At 41.7% G+C, this 15,270-nt stretch overlaps 1 protein-coding gene across 1 annotated transcript; it reads right to left on the bottom strand.

Annotated features, from left to right (window-relative positions):
* Nucleotides 1-5,471: 5,471 nt before the first annotated feature.
* LOC123128004 (CAAX prenyl protease 1 homolog) lies at nucleotides 5,472-11,368 on the bottom strand. Its single transcript, XM_044547893.1, has 14 exons — nucleotides 11,152-11,368; nucleotides 10,354-10,501; nucleotides 10,123-10,207; nucleotides 9,947-10,042; nucleotides 9,223-9,288; nucleotides 8,889-8,987; nucleotides 8,616-8,729; nucleotides 8,358-8,468; nucleotides 8,201-8,263; nucleotides 7,998-8,090; nucleotides 6,607-6,720; nucleotides 6,315-6,386; nucleotides 6,164-6,229; nucleotides 5,472-5,833 (listed from the first exon to the last, which is right to left on the bottom strand). The coding sequence occupies exons 1-14, from the start codon at nucleotides 11,180-11,182 to the stop codon at nucleotides 5,714-5,716; spliced, it is 1,278 nt and encodes a 425-aa protein (XP_044403828.1). The 5' UTR covers nucleotides 11,183-11,368; the 3' UTR covers nucleotides 5,472-5,713.
* Nucleotides 11,369-15,270: the final 3,902 nt, after the last annotated feature.

The following is a 15,270-nucleotide window of genomic DNA, read 5'->3' as shown; positions in this document are numbered from 1 at the left end:
AAGAGGAAGAAGACCATGGTCTGTTGGATGTAGATCCGACAGGGGAATTCAAACTGATTTTTTTCTTCCAAAAACGCACAATAAAATTCTGTTTTTTTTTTGTGAGTAAGACTTGTATTAATCAAGGATCCAGGAAATTATAATTCAGTTTACACAAATCCACAGCGTGTGGGGGACCAGAGCCCAACCAAACTATTGTTCTACCTTCAATTCTTGCAAATTTAGCTAAATAATCGCTAACCACATTTTGGTTACGATTGATATGAAATACACTAGTTGTACGAAGGGACATCAAGTGTTTAATCTCATTCACCAAGGAGGCAAATATAGACCTGTCCGTGTCTCTGTCCTTAACCATATTCACTGCCACTACAGAATCCATTTTCACACAAATCGACAGCTCTGATCCCTGGATAGCAAGAGAAATACCCTCCATGCAAGCACATAGTTCGGCCTCAAGTGCATCTCGGCGGGAGAAAAGCACCTTGCAAGAAGAGAAAATAATTTTTCCAAGACAATCACGCAGAACCATGCCTGCTCCTGCTCCACCTTCCTCTGTCCATAATTCATCTGTATTGAGCTTGACCCAACCCGTCGGTGGAGGAACACACCTAACAGGTGGGTCCTGACCTATTATTTCATGTGGTGTTTTGGTACTAGTATAAGTTATTACAACTTTTCGCTTCAAAGGATCACACTCTGTGTTTTGAGCAATCGCAAGTAGCGAGTCAAGGTAGCTGCACAAGAATTGCTTTGAGACATCCATCGAAGGTGGAATCTTGCCATGAACAACTTCATTCCGATTGTGCCAACACCTCCATAGTGTGAAGAGTAGCATCGCCCGTTCAATCTCACTTAACGGAAATAAAATATCAAGGGGCCACTCGGTCCCCGTGTTACTGATATTTCTCAATCTTGGCAGACGCCATGCCTCCCCCATGCAGTTCCAAAGGTCCACGGCTAGGGGACAGCGACATAAAGCATGGAAGGAAGATTCAGTTTCTCTGTCACACACTGGGCACACATCTGACTCCTCTAGTCCTCGCTTGTGTTTATTTTCCCAAGTTGGAAGCGAGTTCATACCCACATGCCATGCAAAATTCTTGATTGTAGGTGGGACGTTGCTACCCCATATCATTTTCCAACACATCCTACGACCATCAGGCGCCGAACTAGTTGCAACCGAAGTCATTTTGCAGGTTTCTTCAAAAGCCATGTTGTAAGCAGATTTCACAGAGAAGGCTCCCAATCTTCCGTGTCCCCATGCAAGCATGTCATCTCCAAGTCTTGGTGAGGCTCTAATTTTTAGGATCTCTGTAACATCACATGGCAAGAAAATAGACTGCAGCAAATTTGCATTTCATGAACCATTGTTGTTGAGCAGCTGGGAGACAAAGCGGAACCGACACGTACCCTGTGGCGAGATAGGTTTATATGAGAAAGGCCTTGGTATCCAGCTGTCTCTCCAGATTCTTATCTGCTGGCCATTGCCGACTCTCCAGATCAGCCCCTTCTTCAAAAGATCTAGGCCATGAGAAATCGCCGTCCACGTGGATGAGGTGTTACCTGCGAACACAGTGTCCTCTAGCTTCCCATTTGGATAATACCGAGCTTTAAGAAGTTGAACACGTAGGCTGTCCGGCTTTGTCAACAGTCTCCATGCCTGGCGCGCGAGTAGTGCTTGATTGAATATCCGAAAGTCCCGAAACCCAGCTCCGCCTTTACATTTTGGCTGCTGGAGTTTTTGCCAACCCTTCCAATGAACCTTTCGTTTTCCTTCCCTCGAACCCCAATAGAAGTTCCACGTTATGTTTGTTAAATCATCACACACAGAAAAAAGGCAGTTTAAAAACACCCATAATATATGTAGGAAGTGCTTGCGCCACTGATTTAATAAGAACTTCCCTGTCTGGCTGAGCAAGATGGCCATCACCCCATTGGACAAGTCTTTTCAAGAGTTGTGCTTGTAAATTTTGAAACTTGCCTTTGGACATACGACCATTGGGTGTTGGAAGACCCAAGTATTTCTCCTCGAAACTAGCATTCTGAATATTCAGAATATCTCTCACCTCCTCCTGAAGATTGGTAGGGCATGCTTCACCAAACATGATTGAACACTTATTATAATTTAAAAACTGGCATGTAGCTCTAGCATAAAGGTCAAGACAAGACCTAATTCTTTCCGCTTGTACACGATTTGCTTTAAGAGATTCCCGGAGCCCTACGACGTTCACTGGCAAAATAATTCCAGAGTTCACCCTATTTCTGAGAATAGTAGATAGACCATCAGCGACGAACAGAAATAAGAACGAGGAGAGTGGATCACCTTGCCGAAGCCCACGCGACGGTGCAAATGAATCCAAGGAGATTCCATTTAATTTTACAGTATACCTCACCGATGTGACACAAGTCATAATCCAGTCAATCCATCGATGTGAAAACCCCATCTTTTGGATCACTTGCCTCAAGAAATTCCAATCAACCCGATCATATGCCTTTGATAGATCTACTCTGTAAGCACAAAATCCCTTAGTAGGATCCTTCTCCTGTTTAATATGGTGGATGCACTCAAATGCAACCAGGGCATTGTCAGTTATCATCCTACCAGATATGAAGGCACTCTGCTCAGGAGAATTATATCGTCCAGGAGAGGACGCAATCTATTAACCAAACATTTGGAAACAACATTGTAAATAACATTACATAGGCTAATAGGCCGGAAATCGGAGACCTTGACTGGATTCACAATTTTCGGAATAAGAATGATAGATGTCTCATTAACACCATCCGGCATAATACCCATTCTGAAAAACTCCTTCACTGCTTTAGTTATATTAGTCTTGACCACATCCCTATTCCTCTTAAAGAATCTTGATGGAAAACCATCTGGCCCAGGGGCTTTTAAAGGCCCAATTTGAGAAGAGCATCCGAAAAATCGCTACAAAGTTTAACATTATCGTCATCTGAACTTTTTACTGCTCTACTTCCGAAGGGACACCATAGTCTCTCTCAAAGCTTTATTGACATGGCCTAGATCATCCATAGCACCATAGGCCTCCCAAGCCTTGCGGACTAATTCTGGTAGCCCGGCGTCTCTTTCCCAAAATATCTCATACCTGCGTGGATGAACTTTACGTTGTTCCTGGTCCGGGGCACCCTTGAGCAATAACTGCACATGATCAGAACATGGAGACGCAAGGTGCCGCACACTGTAAAAGCGAACAAGTTCCGCCAAGAATTTGTAGCCACCGCTCGATCTAAACGGACTCGCACATTTGCTGCACCATACCTTATACTGTCGTGGGTATAGGGCACAGCTGAAAAACCCAGGTCCACTAAATCACAAAGCATCAAAGTATTCCAGAAAGCTGCCATTTGTGGTTCAGGGCAGGGTGTAAGGGACATATGTTCAAAACTCCACAACGCCTCGTTAAAATCTCCGATTACTAGCCAGGGTAAATTAGATTGTGCACTCAAGTCTTGTAAGGTAGACCACATAAGATGTCTATTCTCCACCCTAGGCTCTCCATACACCCCGGTCAATCTCCATGGCTCACCGTTCGGCTCAGTTATGACAGAAACATCAATGTACCGATCATCCTTCCCCAGCAAAGTAACTTGATATGATTCATGCCAGTATAACGCCAAACCACCACTCATGCCTGAGCTATCCACACCTTCAAAACCCTTAAGGCCGAGACGACCCCTATATCTCCTCATCTTACTAGCTTCCTGTCGAGTTTCACACAAAAATACAAATTTGGGGGAATGCGACTGCACCATCGTCGCCAAATCTCGAACTGTTCGGGAATTCCCCCCTCCCTGGCAGTTCCAAATCAGGGCATTCATTGGCCCGAGCGGCGCCCCTCTAGGAAGCCCACCAAAACATCATTATCATTGCTAATAACAGAGCCATCCTCTCTCTTTAACTTCTTTCTCACATTTTTTTGGATGAATTAACAGCAGCCGGATCCGATATTACAGTCTCTGGATCCTCAACAATCTCGTCACTGTCCAGGGCATCCTTGGAGCCTCCTTGGTGTACTGGAACAATAGCCAAACTCGTACCCAAGTCACCAGGGGCACTTACTATATCATCCGGTCCTCTCTTCACATGCATATTTAGCAAATTACTTCTCACGTCTTGGCTTGATAGAATAGTATTTGTTGCACCTGGATCCTCAATCTCCATCGTTGTCGTACCCATAGATCTTGTGTTTAACACACTGTTATACCTTCAGTTATTCACAGGGATCCCGTCCGAATTAGTTGCATCATTGGGCGGCGCACCTCTGCCAACACCCCGACCGAACACTGCTCCACCTCTGCCTCTTCCACCCCCTCTACCTGATCCACGGCCACCTCCTCTTCCTCGCCATTCATCTGCCAGTATGAAATCACCCCATTCAAACTTAGACACATCATGCTCACCGGTGCCACACTCCTCATACCAGTGGCTCAACAAACCACAATTGTTACAGAAAATTGGAAGTTTCTCATATTTAACCATATACCAGTTTCCTCCCCGTGTGATGGAGACAAAGCGCTCAAGCTTTTTGCTGACATCAAGATTAGCTCTAACACGGACAAAAGCACCAACATATCCAGCCGGCAACTGAATTTGCACCTCAAGGATCTTCCCCAATTTCCTGCACATACCTTTGATCACCGGCTCATTCAAGTAATTGTCCGGTAGACCAAAAATTCTAGCCCACACAGCTACTTTATCCAGGACTATCATTCTAGGATTTGTATAGCCGTCATACTCCAGTAGAACTACTGCTTGATTCCTGAATAACCAAGGTCCCTGAGCCATCGCCATGTTCCAATCGCCAAGACATGCAAACTGCACTCTGAACAAATTGGTGTCAATCATACGCCACCGCACATCCTTCGCGGGATTCCGAGCAGACCTCATGTCCGCGTACAAAGCCACGGACTGAATCCCTTGTCTGTGTGTACCCTCGCAATTGCTAACCACTTAGCTTGAATATCTGGCAGATTCTCCTCCTCCTCCCATACGAAATCGTCGCCCTCATCTTCATGGAGAGCCAATCTGCCGAGCAACTCCTCAACCTCCTCGCTATGTGAAGTCTTTTTACTAGGGTTACTGCTGCCCGCTTCCATCTTGAATACCGCCGAGACTCCTGAGACTTCGTGCAGAACAAGGCCGCGAAGAAGCAAAGCTTCCCCCAACCCTAGACGACGAGGAGCAGCAGGCAATCAGGAGGGATCGATCGCTGGTAGAGAGAAACTCTGGGGTCGCACCACCGCCAGAGGAAAACGAAACCCTAGTCACCTAGGGGAAAAAGACCAAAAGCAAGACACGCCTCGAAAGAGTTTTAAGTTTGATCTGAACACGATAAAACTCTGTTGCACAAGAGACAATTCTAATACGGCATTGTTGTAAGCATAGTTATAGAAGGTCAAGGTAACACGTCAACTTGGAGGACAGAAGATGCACCAGCGCATGTGAACATCTCGTAGCTGATCAGCTTCTATTTGTCAATGTTAAAGGACCAACAATCCTGTGTGTATATGTCAATAAGACAGTAAGCCAATCGATGAATGATACATATCTTAACCTAGAGGAGCGCGTTTTCATACGGATCCTTGTCTGCATATAAATCCCTCTAAACATCCATACTACATTGAGATTGAAGCAATGCCATGATAGTTGGCATATGCGCATCAAGTATGAGATAATCTCCCATCAGTTCTCTTTCTTGCTGTCCAGGTCTTCAAGAGCAGACAGTCTTTCAACAAGGGGTGGATGGGAGTAGTGGTATGCTGAGTACCACGGATCTGTGTTCATTGCCGATAAGTTCTCTTCCTGAAATTTTCAAGCATATATCAAGTTAATTAACTCAAATCTCCGCACCGCTATACTACATTAATGGTACGTACTATAAGTTTAGTAAAGGAGAGCTGTAAGAGCTTCCAAAAAAAAGAGGCGTAAGAGAATAAAGCAAGAGTAAACAAGAGGATGTTAGTAGTTTCTCAAACCAGCATTGAATTTTGAGAGAAAGTAAGTTGCTTGATCTAGTGATCGATTATGGTCAGATCTTGAAGCAAGGTGTCGATGTCCAGTAGAAAAATAACACCGACTCCATGGTCAACTATAAGAAAAGCAGCAAAAATCAAAAGGCCTTTAAATGGTTACCTGTAGTTTAACAAGGGCTCCCCTGAGCTCAGGAGCATACCCAAGGTTCTTGGCAAAAGCATCAGCCTGGACATTGAGATAGGATTAGGTATGCGACCAAATGTTTGAAAGCTGTCACGACGGAAAACTTGAGACGAATAGAAGAGAGAACCTGAAATTCAAATGCTCTGCTGACAAGGTTGAGGCAAAAACTCAGAAGGTGTTGGATGGGTATAATGGTGTGCTGTCATGAAAAGAATGTATGTGTCAATGGAGTAACAATGCTGGAAATCTGTAGAAAGTGCATCTCACTGCAAGTTTAAATGAAAGATGTAAACAGCTGACATTCGATTTCATTTTCATTTCACGAAGATACTACTGCTAGGGAGGAAATTGTACTTAAAACATCTCCACAGAAAGATAATAGCACGATAATACTTCTTACAAATACGAGCATGACATACCATAAAAATGATCAGTCCAATGATTACAGGCTGATCCTCGAAACCAAAACTTTCAAAGAGATCTTTGGAATTCCTTACAAGAGTGTATCCTCCGAATTGCATAAATGTAAGCAGCTGCAAGTAGAAAATGAGGTGAACAAAGGAATTTTAAACATCTAAAAAATGCTTGAGATGCTTGATTTTTCTTTTCTTTAATCAAATCAAATAATAGTTTCCCAGCAACCAATGCAATGGGGACACAAACTGATTTTATGATGCACTGTTGCACAAATTCTATCAGTAACACTAGAACAACACACATGAAGGTGCCTGTAACAGTATAACCCCTTGCATGCTTAAAATTGATTTTATGTTAACTTATGCTATAAATAATTTTGTTAAATATTCATTCATCTAATTAACCGTTCCCGTGAGTAGCTACTTATGACTCGTCACATTACATCTACTATATAGATTAGCACCACCTACTAGGGGCTTCATCAGAAGAAATATCTTGCACTTTTTACTAATAAACATGATACTTTACTAGAAACAATACTGCTTGATTTTATATCAGTTCTCAAAACTAGCTGTGTCTTCAATTCATACAAACACGTTCTTATCAGTGCCCCCGACCAAGCTTAATTTTGTTTCTTCCCTTATAATCAGTATACCATAGGCCAACTGATGCAACAAATAAAAATGGCACAATGAATCTCCAGGAAAAACAACACAGGATTTCCGGGCTAAGGCATGTTCACTTGAAGACTACCATATCTTCACGTAGCATTTGGTTGCTTGGATGAAGTTGTATGAGAGATGACCATCCAGCTTTTAGAAACCATGATTTTATTTGTTTGGTTGGACTGGGTAGGTATATACCCCATTAAAGGGAATATAGCTCCAACAACCAGGACAAATCCAAGCAGTAAAAGAACTCAGAAGAGCCGAGCCATCTATTGCCCGCACTGTCACGCAAGCGCACATGAGCCTAGTGCACAGCCCGTCAGGCCTACTTTTCTTTCCTCACTGTGACACTTCTCTCTGTCTCAGAACTCCTCTCTGTCGTTTCTGATCAGCTCGGCATTCCAGGTCTGTAAATTTTGGTAATGTTCTTTATTACATTTGCACAGTTGTATTGGAGCAGCAATATGTGTTGTTTATTATTTTGTACATGGACAACATAACACTTGAACGGGGAAAGACTACAATAGAAGCTGGATGTATGGTAGAAAAATTGAAGACACTAAGATCCAATGGCTCCAACTTCGTTTTTATTACCAAACACAATTCCATCCATGCAACCAAACGGTACCTTACCTATCTAGTATGCAAATACTAATGCAACAAAACTAATTGGCTGACTGGTACGCAGAGGGCATAATTAGTTATCTGGAAGAATGAGAAAATACCTGCACAGCTACAAAGGAATATGCAGTGTGATTAAGTTTCCAGTGCCCAAGCTCGTGCGCAAGAACAGAAACTATCTCATTATCATTACTACACTGAAACAAACACAAGGATAACAGTCAAGTAGTCGAACCTGCGCATGAGTTCCCAAATCGCAATGGAAAAAATAATGAACATAGTACAAAAAATGGTGGTTTGTTTGAACCTGTTGTATCAATGTGTCATAGAGAACAATGCGCTTATTCTTGAAAAACCCATACATGTAAGCCTGAAAGAGATTGACAGTTGAAATCATATCAGAAGACCATCAATAAGTAGTTAGCAATGAAACAAACTCTGAAAGCAGATTGATTAACATATACATTACTGTGGCTTGATCGAGTAGACCCATCCACCACAAAAAGCTTTTTCAGAGGAAACTTGAGGGAATCTGCCAACTTCTCTATTTTCTCCCTGAGTGAGCCTTCGGGAAGCTGTTGAAATCAGCAACTTCAAGTTCAGTCTTACCATGAAGTTATTATGCAGATACAGATACAGCATGGATGTACATACCATTCTCACACGAAACCATATTGAATGAGGAAAATGACTGATACAGTGCAACAAGAAAAGATACTCACAGGAGTGAATTTGTTGAACAGAGGAGCTATCATGATGGGGTAAATTGTCATCATCAGGAGAGCTAGTGCAAACATAAAACCCCAGAGATATATTGCTAGGTAAGGCCCTCCATTCTGAAGCAGTACAGGAAAAAGAAGATTAATAAAGTAATTCAGTTAGGTGACATATGTGTTCATCTGATTGCAAAAAGGCTTAAAGGCACAGTTAATAAAGATGCATGTTAGCATGATAGTTCAGAATAGAGGGTGGCACAGCAGAAAAATATGGTGTACCTGTACTATGACGATGATAGCAGCCACAATTGGTGGTGCGAGTACAACGGACAGCAAAATTCCCTTGATCATGTCCCAAATGAAGAGCCAGAATGTTTGCTGAGAAAGGGCAAGAGAAAAAACAACATAAATACGTTAGGAAATGAAGATATCAAATTATTAAGTGCTCCAAAGCACCACAAGTTGATACAATTCAAACACATACATGTATTTCCTTTATGTTCGAATTAAGTGCTCCAAAGCACCACAAGTTGACAACATTCAAATACATCCATACGTATATTTGCTTTATGTTCACAAAAGGAAGTGCAGAAACTGAAAAATATAGACGTACCTTGTTAAAACCGTGTCGAGCCTCAATAACAAAAGTCGAGTATAGAGAGAATGGCAAGTCTGTGATCTGTATTGCATCAAGTATGTATTAGGCAGTCACATTTACATAAGAAATTGGATTGCCGTAAGAGAAAATAATGATACACAATGAACACAGGTCAACATTGAGGTTACTGCTTAGGTGCTATGGAAGCATTCAAAAAGAACTGCTGATTGATCAATCTAAAGAAATCAGAATCTTAATTGATGCACGTTTGAACAAAACAAATGCACCTTATGTTATAGGTTAAAAAAACAACTAGTGAAATTGTTGAAATGGATATGGGCTAGGTGAACTCTGATAAAAGCACCAATCATTCCAATTGCGTTCCATTAAACATAGCTATTTTAGAAGTGAAAACTGTGCCGCATCAGTGTTCCGCTTAATTTTAGAAGTATCTCTGTCAGGACCAAAATCAGCAGAAAGAAAGACACATCAAGGAGTTTATAGGTGTCGAAAAACTATGAAATTAAATCCTGATTCTTAGATTCCTTCCTGCAATAGCTAGCACCATAGATAATCAAGCATTTGGTCCTTCAGAGCTAAAGCTAATGCGCCACATATACCTAATCCAAATTAAGTACAAAAGACTCTTGAAGATAATTTAAAACAACTGAATACGAAAGCAGAGAAAAATTAATAAACACATGTGGCCTTCTGAAAGAGGCAAATAAATTGATAATACCTGTGACCAAACCATGACACCTGCTAAGAATGCAAGGGTGTGTATTATCTCATTTTCTGCATTCAGGCCAACATTGGTTACTAACACTCCAGATTTCTATAAAAGGAAGAGGATAGTTAGAACCAAGCTCCTGCACAAAAAGGGTAAAGGAAAGCAAGTTGAAGACTTTGTATTACCTTCCAAAACCAAGGAAGAACTTTATAGTACAGTATTACGATATCACATACTATAGTTATGGCCTCACGTACAAAATTGAAATTGCTGCAAGAGGAAGTATACCTGTCAGTACAGACGATCTAAAAAGATACAGAGAATATTAAGTGGGAACACAGCTAATGAAATTAGGTGTCAGGAATGGTTTCTAAATGAGGTATGGTTGCAAGGATTGAGTGGAGTATTACAAGCACCTTTTGTCCAGGCTATAAGCTCTCGCCTGCTCAAATTTTTCATGACTAATTACTTTTGCCAGGGATTTTGGCAATGTTGGTAACTTAAGGGCTCTATGCTGCCTGATGTTAAGATATGTCTCAAATATGTAATTGAGAGTCATAAAGCCTGCAGAAGGGACATACAATGAGACGAGCATGTCAGGGATAGACAATAGCTACAACAATCATGATGACGATAACAAGGTAAATAAAAATACAAAATCTTGACTTTGCACATACGATCTGTTCACACAATTTTGACAAACTTATGTTAAGCACTACTGCTTGTAACTTAATTCAGAAATATTGGCTCGTTTCGTTCTAGTAAGTGATCATCAAATCTGCACAGTACCACATTTTGTGTTGCATAGCAGAGCTTGACAGCACAAACAAGTCCAGTGATCAAGGTGATGGTGACCATCTTCAGTCAAATGTAATTTTGCCGATGTTCCTGCCATGCTGAATACTCTACACTAACAGGTAACTCAATCTATCCAAAACCTCAGATCACTGCACCTGGATAACCCCTCGCACCCCCATGACTCACGCCAAAGCCATCAAGATCACTCGGCTACACCAGAGAAATCAAACTACCCAGACACACAAACGGCTCCGCGGCACGGGCAAATCCAGCAGCGAAAAGCCCCCGAACCCCACTAACCCCTGGCTAGGGTTTACACGCGGATCCCGTGCCCATCGAAAGCCGACACGCCCCCAGGGATCGAGCGAGCAGACAAGCGACTACCGGGAATGAGCAGCGGAGAGGCGGAATCTTACACAGGACGGCCTCCAGGTAGGGCAGCGCCATTGGAGCCGGGGGCGTTTCGGAAACCGAGGCGCGGAGGCGGCTTGTGTGCCGAGCGAGGGACGGGCCGGCGGGAAGGGGGCCGAGCGCAAAGACGATGGAACAGTGGGAAGAGGAGGAGGTGGGTGGGTGGGTGGGGGGCGGCGTGATGTGGAAAAGGGACGGATACTTTGCTCGGGCCAGTTGCTCGGAGTTGGGGGAGGAAGGAACCGCGGCTGCGGCCACGCCGGGACCGGGGGAAACCGGCCTGGGAAGCAAAGGGCTTTGGATGTGGCTGTCGCCTAGCCGAATTTTCTTGAACTTTACTGTTTTTTCCCGAAAAAAATGAATGGGTCGAATCTATAATCTATAATATCTAAATAGTTTATCCACATTAAACTATTTCTCTTAACATGCAGCCTATTCACCTAAGCACACTTGTCACATCAACGTTTTGTTAGGGACTTACATACGGGACCAACCAATGCAGCAACCCTGCCACATAAGCCTTCAGTTACTGCTAAAGGCCCAATACAATATGTCCCCACGAGCACCCTTTCACTTTGATTCAGTGCTCTCGCAAGCCACACAAAACGCCCCCCTTCCCATTCCACTTCCACTTCCTCCTTTAATTCCCAACCCGTCCTCTGCCTCCATCGGTCTGCCTTCTTAGCCCCCAAACAAATCTTCCTCCTGAGACCTCCTAATCTCTCACATCCAGTCGCCGTTAGCACATGTACCTACACCCAACAACCGGGTGGCTGCTCGACTCCTTCCACCCGCCGATCGAAGAGATGAGAAGGATAGGGCATGTGGCGGCTATCGCGCTGCCCCTGCCGGAGAAATTGCCGGTGTTCTGCCTGAACGCGGGTAACATATGCCCGTGGTGCTGGTCCTCCGAGGGTCGGGCTGGTGGTGAGGCCGGGCAGGGCTCCGTTCAGAGCGACGGCTTGGAGGGGCGATAGATCCATCTCCTCTCGCAGGTTCCGCCCCGGCTAATTCACAGACCAGATTATACTGCAGGAATGGTGGAATTGCTTTTCCAAGCTGATGCTAAGGTATGGGCATCTGTGAGCAAGCACGACATCTTTCTCCCTATGATTAGAGGCTGATTAGACAGACTCTTGGTGTTTCTGATAGCGGATAGTTGTTTTGATGATTCTCCGAATTTTGGATGGTATAGAAGGACGAGCTAAAATAAATGCTTCAGTTTGGGTTGGCTTGATTCAACCTGTTTCAAAATGATATATGTCTTGAGGATATGAGAGAGAAGAAACATGATGGTGTGCATTATGCATCGCTACAGGACTTTGCTGCGAAGCCTGCTTCTTTCAGGTACGATACTAGGTATACATTGAAAAGTAGCTGTCATGCAGCAGTAGCAGTCGCCAGCTAGCATGGCCTTTCTCATCTTGATGATCTGAACGAATATGTTTGCTTGGAAGTTCTGTAGGTTATATACAAAATTCTAGGAATTCTATAACTGCTGCACATTTTCATGGCTATTTATACAGTCAGGTCATTCTCCTATTTCACGTGGCTAGATGAGTTGCTAAAGTCTTCATTTACTATTGTTTCCTTGCTATAGTGTGCTTGGTTAGTATGTGCATTAGTTGTTGTTTGTTCCCTCGGTTGTTCAGTGTTGTAAGGTTTTAAGGTCGTTTGTACTTTTATTAATGTTAATTCAACACATTCAGTTCTCGTGTATGGTTAAAAAACCCATTCCATGTCTTAAGTTAACAAGAAGCAAGTTATTCCCGTTGATTTTCAGCTTCTACGGGCCCTCCAGTAGCACCATCTGTAAGTGCCATATCTATCTATCTCAAGCTGTTTTTGTTAAAGATCTTGATATGTAAATAGAGCATCATAAATTATCTTGCTTCTTTCCTGAAAAGGTACTAAAGTCGTCGTCTTCTTTATGCTTCTGGAGGACAAATTATACACTGTGTGCTAGCTGGTAATCATTTTCTTCGGAATAACTGGTAAACAAAATAACTGAAGCAATTTCAAGTGATGTCTTACTTGCTGCGGTCTAACTCTTAACTTTTTTCTAATTTGCATTCTCTTTCTGAAGGTTACTTCCAATACATGCAATAGTCTGAAGGTATATGCATATTTACGTTTCTGAGGTAAGTCATATAAATGTTTTACTGCAGATCATTATGGCTTGCTTCCTTTTTTATGAATTCCACAATAATTTTCTCTATACTTCCCTTTGTATAAGTGTTCCATGTAGATGTTAGAAAAAAGGCATATAGTATGGAGGCATAAATAAATTATTCTACAATTTCATCTTTAACATGGTCGATCACAGATCACTGAAACTATATAGTGCTCCCTAAATTATGAAGTTTTGTGCGAACAGGAATTATGAACATTATGGTTAAACTTTGTTGAACATTCTGCATTACATTTGCTTATTTTATCTGGTCAGCCACACCGAAAGAGTTTCACAAAGATACAAGTGTAACGACTATTTAGGTACACTCGTAATCCTAAAAAAATCAACTAAGACCTACAAAAATGTTATCGTTTGATCTAATTTTCCCTATAATCGATTTTGCGCAAAATCCTAGATGTTATCAACCGTGTTACTGAGCCATTGGGGAAGGCAATACTATCATCCACTCGCAACTCCTATTCTTCCATTCCCTTTTTAGGATCACATTTTCCAACATCTTACTATCGTATATTGCTAAAGATGTCTGGTGAAATTACTTTGTGAAATCCAAAAGTTATTCTAAAACTAATTGATTTTAATGCAAAATAAATGTATCTTCTCTAAATAACAAAAGTATCTTGATGTTCACATGTTGCTTTTGTCTTGATTATGTAGTTTCCTAACATGCAACAAGTTCAACTTGACAGCTCTCCACTCAAGCATGGATGAAGATGTACATGGAAATGATTATGCATATTATGAGATTTAAAATTTCAGACAAGTGCGGTCTTTCAAATTTTCTCTATTACTCACTTTGTTTCAAATTATTCTTTAAAGAATGGATGAAAACATGAGAATTAGGAAGCTATTTTTTATTTGAAAGCTTGGCAACAACTCAATGGTAGCGTATATTGGAAAACTTTAACCGGTTGGTTCTGTGGTAATTGATTGTTGGTCTCTTTGTCTAAACTTGAATGATATAAGTAGGAGGATTGATCTTCCTTAACAATGCATAATACCAAATTTAGGCAAAATTTCCACAGCAACGCGCGGGGAATCATCTAGTTACTCAAAAAGATAACCAAAAGGATTGAATAGTAGATATTCTTTTTGGGGGTGGCTTCTTCTATAAACCGTCCCCTCCCAGCTTCTCCGATAAGTCGCCGCTCATATCTCACTCGTTTGGACTTATGGACTAACAAAATTAGATGATGCTTTGCGCGCTGACACGGAAACCGTGTTAAAACAAATGCATCAATAATCAATAAGTGCTTAAAACACCTAAAACTAATTACAATATAAATGTAAGAGTGTTATTAGCTCACGATTTTATGCAATCAAAGTATATGACAAGATGGTGTATAAAAAGGAAAAAATAAAGCGTGAACTATATGTTTTTTCTTCAAACGTATGACGCGTATATCGTTCATGACCACACAAAAATTAGTGTGAAAATTGAATAGTTATTGAGATGCATGACCTGGTCGAATTACTCAAAAAGATAACCAAAAGGATTGAATAGTAGATATTCTTTTTGGGGGTGGCTTCTTCTATAAACCGTCCCCTCCCAGCTTCTCCGATAAGTCGCCGCTCATATCTCATTCGTTTGGACTTATGGACTAACAAAATTAGATGATGCTTTGCGCGCTGACACGGAAACCGTGTTAAAACAAATGCACCAATAATCAATAAGTGCTTAAAACACCTAAAACTAATTACAATATAAATGTAAGAGTGTTATTAGCTCACGATTTTATACAATCAAAGTATATGACAAGATGGTGTATAAAAAAAGAAAAAAGAAAGCGTGAACTATATGTTTTTTCTTCAAACGTCTGACAAGTGTATCGTTCCTGACCACACAAAAATTAGCGTGAAAATTGAATAGTTATTGAGATGCATGACTTGATTCCCAAGGGAAAATGAATGCACGATTTAATGAGGTGGCATA

The sequence above is a fragment of the Triticum aestivum genome, chromosome 6A, assembly GCF_018294505.1.
Source record: "Triticum aestivum cultivar Chinese Spring chromosome 6A, IWGSC CS RefSeq v2.1, whole genome shotgun sequence".
In the NCBI taxonomy this organism is placed as follows: domain Eukaryota; kingdom Viridiplantae; phylum Streptophyta; class Magnoliopsida; order Poales; family Poaceae; genus Triticum; species Triticum aestivum.
This window is presented reverse-complemented; position numbering and strand designations above follow the sequence as displayed.